The sequence below is a fragment of the Astatotilapia calliptera genome, chromosome 3 (assembly GCF_900246225.1).
Source record: "Astatotilapia calliptera chromosome 3, fAstCal1.2, whole genome shotgun sequence".
Lineage (NCBI taxonomy): Eukaryota > Metazoa > Chordata > Actinopteri > Cichliformes > Cichlidae > Astatotilapia > Astatotilapia calliptera.
Window position 1 is genome coordinate 35,010,018 of NC_039304.1, and position 20,577 is coordinate 35,030,594.

The following is a 20,577-nucleotide window of genomic DNA, read 5'->3' on the forward strand; positions in this document are numbered from 1 at the left end:
TTAATTTTAATCGGCATAACTCAACTTGCGAAGAAGAGAGAAAACGTCGCCTCTGCACGTGCTGTCCTATTTTCAAGCCCAAAAAAGCGATGCTCTTTACTCTTTTGCATCCATAATATCCTTTATTTGCTTACACATATTACATCTCATGACTCATACAGAGGTCATTTCATACATCAAATGATAGAGCTCTAATGTCTGAATGACAGTTGATGGATTAAGTAGAAAGTATATAGTGCTTTTTTGTGTCACACAAATGATCCAAAAGAAAAGCCAAGGGGCTGTTTTTTTTTTTTTTTACATAACTGGAGACAGAACTGATGGTGTAAGATTTCATATAAAATGTGTGCAGCAAGATAAGATTATGAAATCACTGAAACATATCTCTCACATTTCGTAAATGTTTGTTTTCTTGCACAGTTTTGGATCCAGGGATTACAACGGCTCCTCGCTTCACCTCAAGCAGCAGACAAGGTAGTTTCCAGGTACTCCCAAAGCCCTTCTGATAGGATCAAGTGCCTCTGATTGATGCCACATTGATTAGAGGAGACATTGCGTAACAGGGAGATGAAAGCCACAGCCGCAGTGCTAACAAGAAAGTGCACTCTGCTTGCACTGTAAACTCTTACGTTTTCAGCCCAGATCAGTTCAATTTGGTTTTACGTGGGTGGCATAGATTTACACTGAGTTGAGCAGTTATTGCCTTATTTGTCTCACGGTTACATCAATGAAGAAAGAAGGAGACGACTTTGGCCTGTACCACCGTACAATCAATGATGCTCTAGCTGCATCTTCACAAAAACAAGTCTCTGCACATATATATGATAAGCCTTTTTTTTTACCTCCTCAGTAAGACGGTTATTTAAAGCTGTGTGGATCGCAAACACTGGCAGGCAATCAAATCTTCTTACAGAAGAGGTAGATCTACTGCAACGCTCGCCTGCTTACAAGAAGCAAAAGTTGCCTTTACAACCTTCAATAAGTTTATACAATTTACATTTTACAATTCCTATGCCATAAACTATAAACATGTGAAATCATCCACATTTAAAAAGACTTTTAAATGGAATCGATAAGAAATTGTAAGTTCAATCTTAATACCCGTGTAGTAAAATTGTGTCTTTTCCCAGTTCAGCGCAGCTCAGAGGAATTCATCAAAGCTGACGATAAAGTTCAAAACACAGACTCGACGTCTGGATGTGATTCTAGTGATAATTTGTCCTCTTTCAAAGCTCCCCTCCATCCTCCTTCCAAGACAGTCCAAGTACAAAATACTCAAATAATCAAAAAAAAAATATAAGTATATATAGATATAGTTGCATATTAAAATACAAACACCTTCACACAGCTTCTTAGTGCCTTTTGAGGTAAGAGACATCGGTCTTTATTTCAAGACAGTGCGTTTCTCACTATTACATGCATTCCTTGCTTTTCACCACTAAAGCATTAACAGATCCCTCAGATTGCAGCTTTCCTACTCTTAATGTGAAGGAATTCATTTCACACATTCCCTTTAGCCCCTTTCCTCAGGTCCGTAGCCATGACGTTACATTACCCTCACTTTATCACGTCTGCCACTGTCAAAATAGCAGCAGCTAAGTGCGTTGTGCGACCTACAGTATTAAAATATACTGCGTGTTAACTGACTGCCAACAGGAGCGCTCTCTGAATTGTCTACTGCAGCACTGTACATGCTTTGGCATGTGTACACCCCACACGCTGCACCCTATCTGAACTACACATAACTAGTTTTTCCTTCCTGAATATTTAAGTTTATCCAGCCACACTTTTAAAACATGTCAGAAATATTTTTGGTTAACGCTAAGGAATTTTTGCGACAGTATGATTTTTCTTTAAAAATGTCCACAGCATTGTTCAGCAGGAAGGAGAAACGTGTCTTTCAAAGTCGAACAGCTTCTCTTCCAGGTTTCACGGTGAAGTCTCTGACTCTTCCCTCCTTGAAGAAAAGGTTAGGTGGGTCTATTCCAAACTGCAGTGCAGACCAGACCTGGCAGGCTACACAGAACCAGACTAGACCATACAGGGCTGGACCGGACTACATGAATGAAACAGCGAATAACCAGAACTATAGCGGTGTAGGCGAGACCACACCGAGGAAAAAGCTTCGATGAGATGAGCTTTCAGACCAGGAAAGACTAGTGTTGTCTAGATTAGTCCTAAACAGACTGTTTCAGTTCAGATCCAAGCACTGGTGGAACTTAACAGATGGTGCACGTCTTTGATTTCCCTCCTTCGCCGCCGCCACCACCAGCTAAATATACAAAGAAGAAAAAAAGAAAAAAGAAAGATGAACTCTTCTGTCGAGCCAACAGATTAATGATCGCACAAAGATATTCTTACCTTTCTTGGCTTCCTCTTCTTCTAGTTTCTTCTTCTCATCCTCAATGGCCTTCATCTTCGCGTTGTATACTTCAGCCAGCTCGTTCCAGTGTGCCCTGTTATTGTTCAGGCCGTCAAACATAGGCTGGATCTCTTTGTGGAACCTTGAGAATTCCTGGGAAAAGAAAAACAAATGAAATGTAAGTATGTGTTACTTATGTTATATAATAACTGGAAGAATGCAGTTTTTTCCCCCCTCTTGCACTAATATGTTCTGCCTCTTACAGCACCGGCCTGCAAGGACAGCAGATTCATGGATGTAGCCTATGTGTTTATTCTAGTGTAAATACCATCTGGTGACAAATTAACAGCAACACTAATTACTTATACACGCTTTCCAGTGATGTAGAACTGGTGCCCAAACTTGAACCGAGAAAGAAATGGCTGGGCTTAAAGTCAGAACCAGAAAGCATGCTGGGTATTTGAAGGACGCCTGCTATAAATTTACTGATCAGGTACAGACAGAGTCCTTTGTTTCTTTGTGCCATGATTAGGAAAAATCCCAAAGGTGATCACTCAGAACATGCCTGTGTCTCTTCTCTGTGGACAAACAGACCCAAACCACACCAGCACGGTGTCCCCAAAGGTCCTGTAGTTTCTTTAAATTTCTTCACCTGTCGTGTAGCTGGCCTTCTGGGCTCAACTGGTAATCTCAATACATCCTGTTACACAACCTAAGATGGTTGATGCTGCTGTGCTGCTTTCTGTAAAGCTAATAATGACACTGCGTGTGAAATTGCCAGTTTGCAATCGGCACCAATGTTTTTGCTCCTGCGCTGTGCAGTGACGTTTTGGTGTATCGTTTTGGTGTTCAACTTTATCACCACAGAGTCCTCTCTGTTCTAATTATTATTTATGAAATATGGGAACACTTACACCTGGCTTTTCATCGAGCTGTTCAGGAGGGCTTGAAAATAAATATTATTGCCTTGGAAACACTATAAAGGCTCCGAGTAAAATTAATGACTGTGCTAAGTTATTTTTGTTTGGCTCTGCCTTTCTTAAAGGCCCCTCACAGTAGGATTACACAGTTGCAGTAGTATTAGCGCTTGTTTAAAAATACAGATAAACTACTGCAACATAGACCAGACTTCCTTTCTTGTCTGTTTCACTACCAGCCTCCACTAGTCATCTTTTGGCACGGCGGCACAGTGTAAAAAAAAAAAAAGAAGTTTTCACCTTGTACACAAATGAGCACACAAAGTCGATGAAACCACACTGCATCTTGGGGAGCTGTTCGGCACAGTTTCTGTCCATCATGGGCTGAGAGAGACAAGAGGAAGAGTTTTCAGGTGAAAGAGGGTCAAACAGTTGCTCTGTAATGCTAAAAAACAAACCAAAACGTGAACGGACAAGAAGAAAGCCACAGGAGGGGGTGCGGCTCTTACAATTGGTTGCTGGTCCAAAACACTTCTCTCCAAATCGCCCTGTTCCCAGAACTCAGCAGCCACCATCAGAGCCACCTGCAGACAAAACAGGGCGACAAACAGAACAAAGCGTGATGATGCAGGGAAATCAAAGGCACGCAGTGGCGGAAGTACAGCATGAGCGCGTCGAGTTATTTTCAGTACTCTTCAAACTACACATGGGATTTCACCGGCTCAGGTCAGGATGTCTTCTAGCAGCTATAAATATGGAACTTTTTTACTGATATCAAACAGAATAACACAAATAGCTTATTTCTTCCCGTATTAGTGAGAGTTTTTATTTTCTTGTGAACTTCACCTGATATTTTGAAATCAGGCCATGTCAGCGCTGCAAAGGTCACCCACCTTGCTCTGTACCTCCCAGGGCTTGGTGATGGCTGACAAGTCACAACCTGTCATCATCATGGCCCTGAAGGTGTGAGACAAACACACAGTCAGAGGGACAAAGAAAAAAAAACAGGACGTGCAACACGCTGATGATTTGCCGTGGCCTGCTGTCTCAGAAATCTCCTCATCTTTCTAAAATCAACTTGACAGACTTTTCTCAGCACGTTCAATCAGTTTACATACATGACGATTTCCTTCCTGATGGGGTTGTTGGAAACAAAAGCCGTGGCCTCTTTTTCGTCTGTCATTGGCTCCGTGGCATTCACGATGTTTTGGAACATGGTTCTCTTTCTGTGTGGAGAGAAACAGGTCACATCAACTGGGCTGCTTTTTTACAGCTTTTGCGATCACGTCTTCGACTAGCCGCTGTTTTACGTCTCGCATTAACTGTGGCTGCAAAACGGCCGATCTGCAGCAAACCTACTTGAAGTAAAGCGCCAGATCTGTGGCGATGATGCAGACGTCGAACAAGTGCTGCACATTCTCAAACTGACGCTTCTGGAGGTTGCAGAAGATGTTCAAGCTCTGCGGGAGATCATAAATAGTGATCAAACGCGTGTGTTTTTCCTTTTTAAATATCACAACTGAAATTACTGGACAAGAAAAAATGTCGTACCTCCTCCCCCATTAGAGTCTTGCTGTACTCCAAATGGTGTCTCTCCATGATGGAGGAGCCATGAAGTCTGGCCAGAGGAGATGCACTCCTACAGGGGGAAAAAAGAGACAGTTTAGACACTGCTCCATATATTGCCAAACACGATCATAAAAGAGTCGGTTTGACTTGCTTTGTCTGGTAGAGGTTGTTGGTTCCTCTGTGGTCGATATCATGGCAGAAAGCAGCGGCCACCATGGCAAAGGCATCGAGATCAGTGTAGTATTTCCTTAGCTTTCCTGTCTGTAGTAGAAGAAAGAGTCAAATAAGAGCTTAGAAAAGTTTAAAAGGCTTGTGCTTAATCTATGTAGCAAGAACTGGATGTTGTGCAGGCCTTACCTGCAGCAGGCAGAACATAGTGTGGCCTACGTTGAAACCGTGCCTCCAGTTGTGGTAGGTAATGGCACGATAACCCTTCCTCACGGTGTACATCCACCTGGTCAGTGTCTGAGGGGGAAAGGGAGGGTTCGGATTCAAAAACAAAGCAAAAAGGAGAGGAAATTGTATAGCTGGTGCACTTTCTTTTCATGCCTAAGGAAAGCAACTCTTGCCCTACAGCACTACAGAGAATCACTCATATTTGTTACTGCAGTACAGCATGGCACGCTTCGACAGTCTAATTAAGGATCGCATCCACTTCTTTGTTCCCAGTGAAACAGAGCCATGGCAGCTTGCCTGTTGCCAAAAAAGATTCACAGATGATGGCACGAACATTCTGTGTCCCCAAGGCTCGTCTCTTCTCTCATTATTAATAAAATAGCAGCAGTTTTAAGTTCCAAAGGATTTGGAACATGATGATCATCTTTATGTTTGCATCAGAACTTTGCTTCGGGAGCATTTAAGGACAAGAACGCCACGTCGAGAAATGATAAAAGAACTGGGAGAGCAGTTCGAGCGTGTCTTGTTTGAACAGGTTTATCAAAGCAAGCGTCTGATTATAGGACTCACTTCTGCGGGAACTTTAAACTTCTCGACGACTCCGAGTTCGAAGAACATGCGAATGCCGGCTTTGATGAGGTCGAACTCGGTCACGGGGAAGTCGCTGAAGGAGAACAGGTACAGATTCTCGCCGTTGACGTTGTCTGCCACCGGGATGTTTGCCCTCTGAACAGAAACACATGACATGCGTGGCTTATTCCCTGAAATGCTTACAGTGTCTTTCTTGTGGACCAACTTTATTTTGGTTCAAACTAAATGAAACGATTGACTGATGAGCAGCTCACCAACAGTTTGTACATCTCTTTCTGGTCGCAGTCTTCAGGATCAGCATCAAACTTCTCCTTGGTGTTCTGGTTGTAAACGAGAGAACAAGCATTTCAGCTGACATTTACATTGCATGTTATGTTATACTTTCAGAGATTTCAGACAAGTACTCCCAGAAGTACCCTTGTAAACTCTTGTCAAATCTTCTCTTGCCAAGTGGATATATCATCCATTAGACCTCCTATCAGTTCCCTAATAGCTGGTAATGTAGGACTGCTACTCAATAAGCTTTTCACAGTGCATTACCTTTTGACTACTTTAAATCCCTGCTTAAATTGCTTCTCGAACAAATGCTGAGAGGTCAGAGGTAAGTTTCGGGAAAGAAAAAGGCAAGGTGACGCTAACCAGAATGGACTGCAGCTCATCCGTGGTACATCTGGTCTGGTACATGAGCATCTCCTGGGCGATATCCTTCCTCCACTCCATACGGTTCAGCTTGTCATAGGTGTCACAGTTCAGCACTGACCAGCCGAGGAACTGTGTCAGGGCCTGGTGCAAACAACGAGATCAAGAAAGCATGAGAAAAAAGAAGCAGGATCTACTGAGCTGTGACCCCGCATAACCCTGATTTACATCAAACTCCTGTAAAAACACTTTCCCTCGTGTAATATATGCGTAGTAATACAGCCAACATGCAAATTCATGCAGTTTTCTGCTACAGAGAAGGAGTGCTAAAGATTTACATACAAACAACAACATGACACTGTGTGTGAGGGTCACAGCGAGGGTGAGAGAGGACGCCAACCTCAGTGATCTGTTCGTCATATTCATCGAACGGTTTGCCGTCTTTCCTGTTGAAGAACGTGGCGATGCCCACGATTTCTTCCTTCTTGTTGACGATGGGCAGCGACAGGACGTTTTTGATGACAAACCCCGTCTCGTCCACAGCCTCTTTCTGAAAGACACGGCGATGTGTTTTATACGTTTTATGTTTTCGTGTAATGTGCATTAACCATCCAAGCACAAAGAGAGGAAAAAGTCCCGCACCTGGAAAGTGAAGTAGTCGTCTGCAGCCACATTCATCATGTTGCAAATCTGCAAGCAGTCACAAAAAAATATTTTCACATGTATCAACAGTTTTAATCAATCTATCTTTGATTGTTGCATGTGGCCTTTAAAGTTTGCAGATTGTATTCCACATAAATGCACCGGTTATATGCACAACTGGTTTTTAATCAGACCGCATCAGTTGTTGTTGGGTACACAGGTTACTTTCATTCTTTGCTCGTTTTGGTAATTCAGCTAAAAAGAAAATGTACTTACAAAGCCATTCTCTGCCACATAGGTTGGTAGGCCGCTAACCAAAGCCCAGTGATCGGCTGGGGGACCACTGCAAAAAGAAGCACACGCAGCAAGGTGAATTTGAGTGAGACACATATTAAACAGTGGGCACTCTTTCAAAGCAGACTTACTCATATACACCTTCTTGTTAGTCTTCAAATAACATTCATCAGACCCCCCCCCAGAATTACTTCTTATCTAAATAGAAGATTAATGTTGTGGGCAAGCGTGACTGCTTCATCTATTTTAAAATGTACTGACTACCTGCAATTTTGACCATTTTGTACATGGACTAGCTAGGACTTTTATTTTGAAAAATATAGCCTCTCAAATTTATAATGTTCTCAATTACAAGTCAAGGACACATACTCGCAAAAAAATTATTTGCTCCCATAAACATGAGGTAATAGTTTTGAGTAAAATGCAACTGAAATATAAAAATGAAATGTTTATTTCTTAAAATAATTCATTCTTGTGGTAAACTGACTCAAGTAAGTTTTATTTGACCAGATTCCAGTCGATTTAAAGTTGTAGTTTGCACTTATGTAACACAATTACCAGAACAATTCACATGTAATCAAATTGTTTATTAAAGTAATTGTACTCAATTTAATTAGTAGTTTGACTTGTTGTTAAATTACTAATTAAATTACAAATGAATATCATGATCCTAACGCACTGCTGTGCCAAGACGAGCTCTTTAAACTCTCTATAGGCTCCTCGTTAGTGACTTTATTTTTTTTTATTATTCATTTTGGGTAATGTAGTGATGCCAGAGCTGACAGGCGGGAAGGAGAAGAAGTGATAAAGAGCAGAAAATTACTTACTTAAAGTCAGCGGTTTTGGGAAGTGCACTTTGGCTTTTATGTTGTATATTGAAATGAAATGTTTGAGTGCATTTGTATGTAGCCGGTGTTGCTCACGGTATGACTTTGATTTCTTCTTTGCCTTCCAGGAGGTAGTCAATGATCTTGTAAAAGTTGACTTCCTGTACAAAAAGCAAATGATCTTGATGATGATCTTTGCAAAAAAAAATGTAATTAGGTAAAAATGCCACATGGAAAAAGAGAGCTGATTTAATGAAGATATAAATGAAAGTCTTACCCTGCCGTCTGGTGTTTTGGGTCCTTTATAAGGTTCCACATCTCCAAGTTTCACCGGCCATTCATCATAAAATTCCTGGAGGAAAATAAAACCCAGGAAATGACTGCATCGGGTTATTTATGTGTGCAGCTACCTAACTGCATAACTGAATCAATTCTGCAAAACCAACCTTCTCTTTGGTCATGTCCAACAGACCGACTGAGTATCTTTCACACTGTAGATAGGTCCTTACGGTGTACAGTGCTTTGTGGAACTGTCTCTCAATGTCTGTCAACTCCTCAAACACTTTACTGGCTGACCAGAGCAGCACCTAAAGTCAGAAGTAAAAACGTGAATGCAGGAAAGCATGTGGGGGAAATGCTTGTTTTTGTTTTTTCTTTAAATACAGATTTTAAAGGAGACAGAATCATCAGTGATTTTAGACTGAACACACGGCACAGTTGGGTTTACCTGACTTCTCCTGGATTCCACATTCCACATGTAGGCTGTGTAGTGCTGCAGGGCGACGACTTGAGCAAAGTTCATGTACTTGTGGAAGAGCTAAGGACCAAATCAGATTAGACAGCAGGTTCAAAGCTGTGACACATGAGAACCTTTACTGCTACAGTGCAACTTCGCAACACGATTTTGCGTATAACGGTAACTGTGTAGGAACAATATGATAGAAAGCAGGTGAAATCTCATTTCACTTTGATCCTAAGTGCGTGGGGTTTTTTTTTCTTAAATGCTGGAAATTACTTTTGTATGGTGCAAGATTTTCATCTTAGGAGTTAAAGGCTTTGCCCTGCACATCATCAACCAATTCTCTCCTTCTGAAAATCATCACTGTTACCAGACACTATCGCCAGACTCCCAAGAGTCTGTAAAAAAACCACAATTTCCTTCTGACCCAGTTTAATCTTCCAGTAATTGTACCTCATTGTGAGCGTATGGCTTCAGAGGCAGTAGTGAATGGTCTCTGATGCAGACTACAGAGATAACAGAATCATACTTAAATCTTTATGCCTTACTTAAACGTTAGTGCTCGAAAGCAATCGCACCGAGTCACTCAGGTCTGATTGGCTCCCACTGACATAATTGAAGTGTTTTGCACCCCACTGGTAAGATGTAATTACGCCAATAACCTTTATTTAGCTGCACAGTTCAAACGGCTTGAGCGCAGGGTTTTGAAAGTAAAAGAAGAGCAACTATGCATGTGTTTAACACAATTACTGCCAAATAAGATGCAGTTTAGACGTTAAGACAAAGAGGGCGTAATAATCGTTTGATGACACTCTAATAACATTATGTAATGCCACACGCTGAAAGCCATTAGGGATAAACCCATATATATGTATGTATATATATATATATATATATATATATATATACACACACACACTTAAGCTTGTATCCTTACCGCCTCATCTTCTGGAGTGAAATGCTCTGCTCCTATTTTGTTTAGCGCCATGACGACTCCAAGGCACTCTTTTTCAGCCATCAGAGGGAAGGTCATCATGCATTTGGTCTTGTATCCAGTCTGTTTGTCCACGAAGTCAGAGAACTTGTTATTCTGAGGGGAGAGAAAAAGCAAATAACTTTCAGCACGTCTTATTAAACCAAACTATTTATTTGAAACTACAAAGGCCGTGAAATTTTCATATGTTCATCAACTACCAAAACCTTTCATTTTCAAACAAACAACTACATTACATTTTTATATAATTAGTAACTGTCTTCAGTTAGAAGATGAAAACAATCAGTGCTGCAGGCACATTTTTGCAGTAGATGCAGACACATGACAAATAATTCTGATATTTACCTGGTTTAGAAAAAACATGGCACGATGTGAAAAATATGTGAAAAATATATGTTTCCTCTCTGTTATTAGCTTATTTCGGTATTTACTATAGCAGGACCCTTATTAAATATAAATAATACAGGGAAGATGAATATAAATGTAGGAAATAGATACAAACTATGATATTGCCTCTTTTATATAGTAGCTGATTTCTGTATGAAAGCCTTTATTTAAAAAAAAGAAAAAAATATTTTATTTAGTCATTATTGTTATTATTTATTTATTTTTAACCTAGATTATTACTTTTTCTTTGAGTTTGTTTTGTTTATTTATTTTAGCACAAAACGTCACAACTCCTCACCTTTGACACATCAGGAACATTCTGCGTTTTTTTGGAGGTGGCGGTAAAACCGACAACACCGATCTCCAGAGGAAAAACGATTTCGGTCTGCGGATCGACCAGGTTAGCCTCATACTTGGAGGTCGGAGTCACGTCAAAGAGGCTGGTGGCGAGCTCAAGTGTTCCGTTTCTGCCTCGACACATGTAGAAACTGAGCCTGTCAGCCTGTATGATGAGGGCCACTCTCTGCAGCACTTTGTGGAGGGCCTGCTCCATGTTCTCCGGCTTCTGCAGCTCCTTGACCAGCTCGAAAATGATGGCGGATTCTAGCACGGCGTTAACATCCTTGAACGAAGCGGTGTCTTTGATGTCCACGTTGGCCTCAAAGGCGGCGGTGAGAGCTTCAGCGCGCAGCTTCTTATCAAAGTACTCTTTTGCAAACTGCGGGTTGTTTTCCAGATATTTTTCCACACTATCCTTGTCTGCCATTTTTTCTTTCTTTTTTATGCCACAGTCCCCCCCTTTTTTGTTTTTGTTTCTTTTAAAAAAGCATCACCTGCAGGGGAAAAAGTGCCAAGCTGGAGGGTAGGAGCTGTGCTGGGGCCTGCAGGGGTGGATGGATCAATAGTGTCCGTTTGAGCCTCTGTGCATCCTCCTCCGCGGTCCCCAAAGGGAGTAACGCATCTCGTGGCAACCGACAGACAGAACAGGGCAGAGTGCGGCTAAGAGGCTGAAAGGATCAAAGTGGCGCTAATTAACGTGACGTCATGACATTAAACCTCCTGCTTTAAGCGTCCTTAGGCCGCAAATCCCAGCCTGATCATTTTATATTGGGCAATCCTTGCTATGTGAAGCTGGAGGGAGGAGAAACAGATTGTTGTCAGGTCAGATGTCAGACTGGGCATGGTGGAGAGGTAAAGAATAACAAAAGGGAGCTGTCACTGAAGAAACAGGGTGTCAGGCATTTTGGCGAGAAACTAAAGTCCACAGACCTTAGTTACCTTTAGGACAGGAAATAGCAACACAGGTGTTACCAATAATGCTAATTTATCCCCTGCGGTTCAATAGGACAGAAGCTTCATTAACGTCTTAGTAAGATGCTGTTACCTGTATTTATCTGATTCGGTTAAAAATAGCTGCCATCAAATTGGTTGATACTTGCATCCCTGCAGCTGTAGGGGGATTAAATAGCTGGCCAGCACCCCAACTAAAAATTTGCCCCCAAAATAAGTGTTTTTTTGCCCTAATATTCATTTCTAGCTGTATATAAGAGTCACATCAGTGAGGATCCATCGTCTAGTGGTTTACACATTCAGCAAACAGGTGAAAGGTTGCTGGTTTGATTCCAGCCTGAGACACAAATCCCCTGTGGGGTTGTGTCAGGAAGGGCATCCGGCGTCCAACTCTGCCAAAACAAAACATGCAGAGCTGCATGCTGTGGTGACCCCGTGTGACAGCGAGCAGCTGAAAGTAGCTTTCTACGAGATACACAGCAGTATTCTATCACTTCCTCCACCAACCTACAGGCAAGCCATTCCCAAATTCAGTTTTATTTATACAGCACCAAATTACTACAACCGTCTCACCTCAAGGTGCTTTGAGATATAGACCCTATGATGATACAGAGACAACAAAAAACAGTCAGATCAAGTCACATCAAGAGTGCTGTGGCCCACTCAAAAACCACAAACTCTCATGGGGCCCACTCAATCTTAAATCTTCACTCTAATCAAAATACAAGACAAAGTGATGTTTTACCTTGAAAATATTATTTAATAAGCATAAACAACACAGACTGTTGGCTATAAATTACTGGCTAGTGCTACCCAGTAGTAATGTTGATATCAATGCAACACCAAGCAAATGCAGAGCCAGTATTGCTGATATCAATACTGATAGTAAAACCTTTAACTTCAAAAGGCAGCTTGTGTAACTGTGTTATGATCTATTACATGAATCATCAGCAGTTCGCACATTTTGAACACATTTTAAATGACCATCAAATCAATGTGACTTTTACTTTCCACAACAATTAGTTAACACAACAAAACAGCTTTTTCGGTGCTTATTATATTTTGAAACTGTGTTTTTTGGGTTGGGAGTTTTTTGGTTTTGTCTCTTAAGCACTTTGGGTCATTTTTCATAGTGAGTGTTTGAGGTATATTATTGTAATTTCCAAATAAAATAATTAATTCAACACAACTCAGTGGCCTACATCCTGAAATAATAGGATAGAGACTGGTATCCTATTATATTGATTGATACTATTGTGCTAGTATCACTACTACCAATACCTGCATCGGTATTGATACTATCAATATTTAAATAGATCTGCCCAGCTATACTACCCAATGCATGAACCACTCACCACTGGGACACAAACTCCAATAAATCTAGGTCAGAGTAATGAGTAATATCAAAAACTAAACATCTCCAATTACCAGTTTTAATTCACTTTTTATATAAATAAATACATTTATGTAAATATGTAACGGTGCATACTAAGTAAGCAGTTTTGAACTAAATTTATGTTTTTCTGCAGTCCACCAGGAGCCCGGCCCACACTTTGGGAATCCCTGCTACAGGCTAATGTGCAGTCACTGTTAACTGTAGTTATGAATTAAATTGAGGGCTTTCCTAGCGAGCCAACCTTGCTTTAGGTTTGTCACTGTTGTGTTATTGTGGTTGCTGCTACAGTGGAGGAAGTAGTTTACTTAAATAGCATCAGTCTCTGGCAGCGATTGTGTCCCTGGCCATAATCGTCTATTTAAAGCTCACAGTGTGTGGGCAGCCTACCTGCGCTCTAATGAAACCTTCGTGGAGGCATCAGTGCTGGAACTGGAAATTGGTCAATTAGCTGAACTTGGATGGGTACAAAACAACCATGGCTGGCTATTATTAACCGAACGCCACTGTCTGGTTAGCTGCTGGCAGGTCTTTGAGAAAAGGAGTGTCCCATTTTTTTTTCTACTTATTTATTTATTTTTTTGTTTCTGCTGTAAGGATTAAGGAGACAAGCCTATCAAAAGTGAGAACTACAAAAGGTGTGTGTGTGGGCGTGCGGATTTAGCAGGGTTTGTGGAAATAAATTAGACTAGTCAATTTCACAGCGGGAGGAGGTGGTTGGCTTCTAGTGTGTGGAGGAGGAAGGACAGGCAGACAGAAAATCAGCTATCAGATGGGTATTTTCTTGGTTGTGTATTCATATGTGTTTTCTACAAATATATAAAAAAAACATTTTTATTATATTTTGTGTGTTTTGAGTACTTTTCAGGATATGACGCTGTGGACAAAAGGACCAGTTATTTTGATCTCTCTGCAATTCCATTCATTCAGTAGTAGTTCAGTAGCTGAACATTTGATACCAACATAATTCAGGTCCTGTCGGAATGTATTTGCACATTTATTAGACGAAGCACTGTGAGATCAAACATGTCCAAACACAAATTTTCTAACCATTGCACTTTATCTGCCCACCAGCACGGACGGAAAGCAGCTAGCTAGTACAGGCCTCAGGTGCATAAGCATTATTAGGAATTGTTTCTTTCTGGATACAAAGACACCAAATTTGTCAGTCTAATATACTTTTTCTTTCAAATATGCCCTCATTTTATTCATTATCCTTTCTTTTATTTCCTTTTTTGTAAGATTTTTTCACCTTTGATTAATAAGCACACACTACTTAGGTGTTTGTTTGTTACTTTTACATGATCCATGCATACTAGCAAACAGAAGGAGATGTTTTTATGTGCAGTGCATGCTACTGTAACAAATCTTTTTGATCTTTCTGATAGTAGTAGGATATCAATGAGGAGGTAAAGTTGTGTTTAAAGGAGTCATTCTTCGTGACATGGCAGTATGCATTGCCAGCGGATTATCATTTAAGCACATTTTTATCTATTAAAGCCATCCGTCTTTTTAGTCAGTTCAGGTTTGCATCTTGGCTGGAGCCTATCCCAGATGTCATAGGGCGAAAGGTGGTGTACATCTTTGACAAGTTGCCCATCTATCATAAGGGCTAACACAGAGAGACAGAAAAGCACTCACACCTACAGCTAATTTATAATCACCAATTAACCCAACAGCATGTTTTGGACTGTGGGAGGAAGCTGGAGAACCTGGAGAGAACCCACACAGGTACAGAGAGAACACGCAAATGCCAAACAGAAAACCCACCTGGCAGCTCAATGGATTCACATCCAGGATCTTCTCAATGTTCTTCATCCATTGGTGCTAACCATGCCCTCTATTAAACATAAACCTATATTTAGAAAAGGATCGGCCATGGCAAATTATGCACACACCAGGCAGCTCAGCTGTCACACATGAAGTCACACTGTCAAAGTTAAATCAGTTTTGATTAACACCAGGTATCTTCAGGAGTCCTGAATTTGTCACAGCTTTTATTTTATTATTAGCTCATCTAGCCAAAGGACCCATGAGCTTGTGGAATCCATTGTGTGTCAAGAGAACGAAACAGTATTAGTTTGAATTTAATCAAAATTACATACAAGGATCTTATACAGAGTCTTCAGCCAAATTGTGCCCAAAGTCCAGGTCATATTGTTATTTTACAGACACATTTTCACTCCTCAGACTATTGGCTTGTATGTTTATATGTGTCTATGTGCTATCTCCATACAATCTGGGGCATGGTTAACATTAGATTCTTGATGTTAATAAAATGTGGATACCATAACTGCATATCGTGATCATGGAGTGTTTTTACTACCACTTCTAAAGACCCTAATGATATCACACATAGATGATATTCTTAATGTAACACTAACTATTACCTTTTGTTAATGTCCACATATGGTAACATTACCAATAACAAATAAATCATGAACAGAATTTGTAGCAAAATCAGAATGATTTTATAAATAATGCAGACAGCCGATTTGTGTTGATAATTATTCATTCACTGTTTGACATCATTGTGTTTTTGGACCTTAAGCTTCACAGATGTGAACTTGTTTTACCTTGGTTACACAATGTGTCCTCTCCCCCCAACCCCCACGTGCACTATCCTTTATATATCCCAAAAGGTTGATTATGTACATCTGGACGTAGCGTTTTCAGTGGGAGAAATGTTTCGTCACTCATCCGAGTGACTTCTTCAGTCTCTGTGCTCAGTATCCTTTATACGCTTACATAGGTTCAAGCTTCAAGGTTCTTTATTTGTCACATGCATAGTTATACAAGTATAACACACGCTCCTCGACATGTGCAAAAATGGGGGGTGGGGGTGGGGGTGGTAGAGGAAGAACATTATATATATAGTATATACATTAGGTGAATGTGCAGTAGTAGCAGCAAGCAGGTGAATTCTGTACATATGTAGAGGAATAGAATAATAACAGAAAAGACAGCAATTAAAAAAAAGATACTATAAAATAATTATGAATGCCAGTATTTGGAACATAAGAAAGTTGTAAGCATTTTGCTAAATAGGTCGATTAATGATTAAAAACCACTGCCCTTAATGGATCCTTGTGAATGATTGATCTGTTTGGATAAGATGAGATGAGATTTGCAAATTGCACTCCTAATCATTTAATCGTGATCAAATCTGTACAATGTATATCCAATACACCTTGACATTGTCAGTCCTACATTTTGGCCCTTAAGGGCACAGGTAGGGGTGGAATTTGATTGGATTATGTTACAAGGGGACATACTACTCTACCCAAATTCAATCGGCGCGTGTTCAGTGCTTTTGCCCTCTTCAAAGCTCCAAAGTTCAGATGGGGACTGTGGATGTAGCCATGAGGTGTTTTACTCAAGTTCCAATTTTATACAGGGATTTTTACTAACTTACTTTTCCATGAGAAAAAAGAAACTCGCTCTTACTTCAAGCACTACATTCCTATTCACCAGCACACAATAAATGTTTAACGCACAGACAAATCTGGCAGTGCAATGTATATAGCTTCTTGGCCAGCGTTCACAACTGTGAAATGTTACAGCACCTCTGGCCAAATTCCAGGAGCTATTATTTCTACTCAAGAGTGATTGCCCTGTTTTTCAGCTGGCCAGCTCTTTGGTTATGCAATCTGCAGATGTTTGGCTTCACTTTTGCTCTTCTTTATTCAGCTGAGCTCTCAGAAGACCGGTTTTACGATCTTAGTGAAAAACAACAGCATCGATGTATTTAAAAGAAAAAGCCCCAGCAGACGAAAAACAGACCTGTCTTAGAGAGTAGAGTAGGTATTTCTTTTTTATGCCAAAGTGTATTTTAACTGTGCAAACCTTTCAAAAAAACAAAATAATGCAAGCGTGAAACATTTGGGAAACATTGTTCATGCCTGATGGCAATCGAGCACGATCCACTTTCTTCAGCACAAGAACCGATCGATAAGCTTCTTTTGTGTTCAGCTATGATCGACAGCATTAAGCGCTCTGGATTTCATTGACATGGATTAATCCCAAAGGTTAAAATACATAAAGATCAGCTTCCATATATGTTGTGCTAACAGTTCCTATCATTATTGACCTCCGTTTGAAACTTCAGACTTTGCTTTTAGAAAAGACGTAATCACCCTTCTTTCGCATTGATTATTTTCTGCCGAGCGTGGACTCTGAGCTCCAGTTACACAAACACGGAGCTGGAAGATGAAAACAACTGATGCAATAACACAGATGCTGGTCAAAGCGTGTTTTATGATTTCTTTGGCAAATACAGAAAGAACCCTCCCCCCTCAAAAAAAGATATACATGTAGATCCGATCTTTCTGGTTCTACCAGTCATTGCATTGATAAAAATAGGAATCCTTTAGCAATAAGTGAAAAAACAGATATTGTGGTGGAGATTGGGAGGGGTGGTCCACCAAATGTGCAGAACACATAAATCAATAGGAGTGGGGTCTGCGGTTATGTAAATGTTTGTCCAATGGAAGGCAAACTCGCTGTGGGGAAAGCAGGGGCGCTCTGGGTCTCCAGAAGTTATTATGTAATACTGGCCAGCTGTATTTAAGGCCAGTCCAGACTGAAAATCAGAGGATTTCTTTGGAGTCTTTGTGGTATCAAGGTACACACTCATATGGATTGTTTTTTGGGGGGTTTTGCTTTTACATTTTCAGTCAAATATTTAAAGATATATCATTTTTTCTGGTATTGGTTTTATTTTTTAAACACTATTGTAGCCCTGTGGAAGTACTTTTTGGAGTTTCATCACATTCTGCTCGTCTTGAGGACTTGCAGTGCAGTGTGCATGTCTGTATTTCTGTTGTTGTTCTCCATTATGCCTCCTTTTTTTCTCTAACTGTCTGTGGTCTGTGCCTTCTTTCTCTTCTTCTTTCCTCGGAGGTAGAATGCTTCGGTACGTTGTAGCCCTCTCTCTCCTGGCACTGTCCTGGGCACAGGACTGCCAGGTAGCCAACATCAACGTCATGCAGAATTTCGACAAAACTAGGGTGAGTTGAAAAATATTAACTACGTTGTTATTTAAAAAAAATGTTTTACATAATTTCTGAGTAGTACTATTCCACCGTGATTTTTCTTTAATGTGTTCTTCTATTCGTAGTATGCAGGGACATGGTATGCTGTAGGGAAGAAGGATCCAGAAGGCCTGTTCTTGCTTGATAACGTCGTAGCCCAGATAAATATTGAAGAAGATGGCAAAATGACTGCCACCGCCCAAGGCAGAGTCATCATCCTCAAGTAGGCTCTGTTCTGTGGAGCCTTTTGCTTTGAACGTGTGCAATTTGCAATATGAGATTTTTTTTGTCTCGCATTTTTTGTAATGACTTATTCTCTCTGTTTGACCTCTAGCAACTGGGAGATGTGTGCCCACATGTTTGCCACATTCGAGGAGACTGCTGACCCTGCAAAGTTTAAGATGAAGTATTGGGGAGCTGCATCCTACTTGCAGACAGGAAGTAAGTTATGAAGTGAAAAGCACCTTTAACTTTCATGTTGAATCAAATTTGTCTTTGTTCAGACTTTAAAAAGAAATCCTTTCAACAATGAACGACCAGACACTGTAATTGTTACTTGATAGTCACCACCAAGGGGGTTTTGACCTTAAGCCAACTGATAATATAACATAATTATCAACTGCTGCACTTAATTCGTGACCCCGGACACTGGAAAATGAATAGTGTTTTGTTGAGTTCAATTTTAACGTCAGGGGGTATGACTATGTATTTACTGTGTTATTAAAGAAAAAGGAGGTTAAGTAATAATTTTAGACACGGGATGCAATCACTAAAACATCAGTATCCACCACTGGATCAAACAGCTGTATTATTAATATTACTTTAATGGTTTTTTAAGTGAAAAAATATACATATATATATATATTTTTTTCTGTTATTTTGGCTTCATACTTTCTTTGTTGTTTTTTGTTTTTCTCAGTATGTAAGTTGAAAATTTGTAAATGAATGGTTTTGCAAAAGTAACCTCTCCTCCACACTCTCCGTGCTCTTAGATGATGACCACTGGGTTATTGACACTGACTATGACAACTACGCAGTCCACTACTCCTGCAGACTAGTGGACGCTGATGGCACTTGCCTAGATGGGTACTCCTTCATATTCTCTCGTCACTCAACTGGCCTAAGGCCAGAAGACCAGCCAGTTGTCCTCCAGAAGAAGACAGACCTCTGTCTGTTGGGTAAATACAGACGGGTTGCACACACCGGTGAGTTGACTATGCTTTGATTCTTTGATCTGTGGCTTTTATCAGTCCGTCATTCAATAGGGTAAAAGACCAAGTGAATAATTGACTAAATTAAAAGGTGAAAATTCTTGTGGTCAGTGTCTGCCCGGCCTATATTGCCAATATTTTCAGAAATATAGGAAAATAAAATGCTCAGTACTAACGCATGCAGGAGATAAAGATGTTTAAGCTACCATATAGTTAATAATGCTACTTATCTCCCTTGTGTTGCAGGCTTCTGTGAGAGTGGCACATCTCTTGACCCACAGTGACACTTTGCTGATCTTGGATTGAATCCCACTGCTTAGTCACCTCTTCTGTCTCCATCTCTATTATAAAAAAGCAGCACATTCTTCTTTAAAAATGAACCAAAATTGAACTATGAACAGCCACATTTATATAGCTGCAATCTCAAATTAAAAGGAAAGATGGTTGTTATTGTTCTCTTCCTATATTCCCTCATGAGTACCATTAAAACAAACAAACAATCAGAATGACAGAATTATGCAATCAGCCAATCAGCTCTCTCTCAATGTGACAAACAATTATCTGTTAACCTGGATTTTTAGCAGTACTGCAGCTCTGGGTAAGAACCACTATGTTTATTATAAAGAAAACACTGGTTCAGTGTTCTAATGAATGCACAGTATCTTGTAGTCCTCGAGGAGATATTGTTTTTTAACTATACATACACAGATACACATTAGCTCATGTGCTATATATTTATAGGGTCATAAAAGAGCAGTTAAGTTGTTTCTTCTTCATATGACGTTTGCTTCTTGATCCAGTTTTTGAAATAAAACATTCATACCACTGTGGCTCACTTCATTCTTTATTGCCCTTTAAATATTTATCTACGTTCCTGGATTGCAAATAATGAATTCGTGTCGTTGCTTTTGGATTCTGTCAGACAAAACACATCAAAAGTACAGCCAAGTAGAATTTTTTGCTTTTTTAAATCTTTTATAATTGCGCTACAAGAAAACAAAGCAAAAGGGGAAAAACACAATGGTACAAATTAAGCTTCTAGCTATGGCTTCTTATATGTTTGTTAAGCAACTAGCATGGAAAAGTGGGAAAATATATTTATAATTTACACATACTGCACATTCTGATCAGTGGTGAACATCAGTTTATTTAATATGATTTTTGTGGAAAACAAGAAAATGATGCTACCATCTTTTTTTTTTGTAAATGGGTACGAATTGCTAAATTAGTAAGCATGGGGTGTGAACTTCTTTATGCTTCTGCAAGTGAAGTTGCCATAAAAAGAAATAACAC

The 20,577-nt window shown here is 40.1% G+C and overlaps 2 protein-coding genes across 2 annotated transcripts; one reads left to right on the forward strand and one right to left on the reverse strand.

The window, feature by feature from the left end:
• Window positions 1–107: 107 nt before the first annotated feature.
• pde6c (phosphodiesterase 6C, cGMP-specific, cone, alpha prime) lies at window positions 108–11,368 on the reverse strand. The gene is made up of 22 exons (XM_026163084.1): window positions 10,656–11,368; window positions 9,914–10,066; window positions 8,965–9,054; window positions 8,684–8,824; window positions 8,515–8,589; window positions 8,334–8,398; window positions 7,393–7,459; window positions 7,117–7,164; window positions 6,875–7,024; window positions 6,475–6,618; window positions 6,090–6,155; window positions 5,815–5,970; window positions 5,206–5,313; window positions 5,000–5,109; window positions 4,831–4,918; window positions 4,639–4,739; window positions 4,398–4,505; window positions 4,173–4,236; window positions 3,789–3,863; window positions 3,580–3,663; window positions 2,362–2,515; window positions 108–2,272 (listed from the first exon to the last, which is right to left on the reverse strand). Exons 1-22 carry the CDS (start codon window positions 11,121–11,123, stop codon window positions 2,220–2,222), a joined length of 2,568 nt encoding a protein of 855 aa, XP_026018869.1. The 5' UTR covers window positions 11,124–11,368; the 3' UTR covers window positions 108–2,219.
• A 6,211-nt stretch (window positions 11,369–17,579) lies between these two features.
• On the forward strand, window positions 17,580–20,114 carry rbp4 (retinol binding protein 4, plasma). Its single transcript, XM_026163087.1, has 6 exons — window positions 17,580–17,664; window positions 17,947–18,049; window positions 18,160–18,296; window positions 18,408–18,514; window positions 19,066–19,278; window positions 19,531–20,114. Exons 2-6 carry the CDS (start codon window positions 17,948–17,950, stop codon window positions 19,566–19,568), a joined length of 597 nt encoding a protein of 198 aa, XP_026018872.1. The 5' UTR covers window positions 17,580–17,664; window position 17,947; the 3' UTR covers window positions 19,569–20,114.
• The last annotated feature ends 463 nt before the right edge of the window (window positions 20,115–20,577 follow it).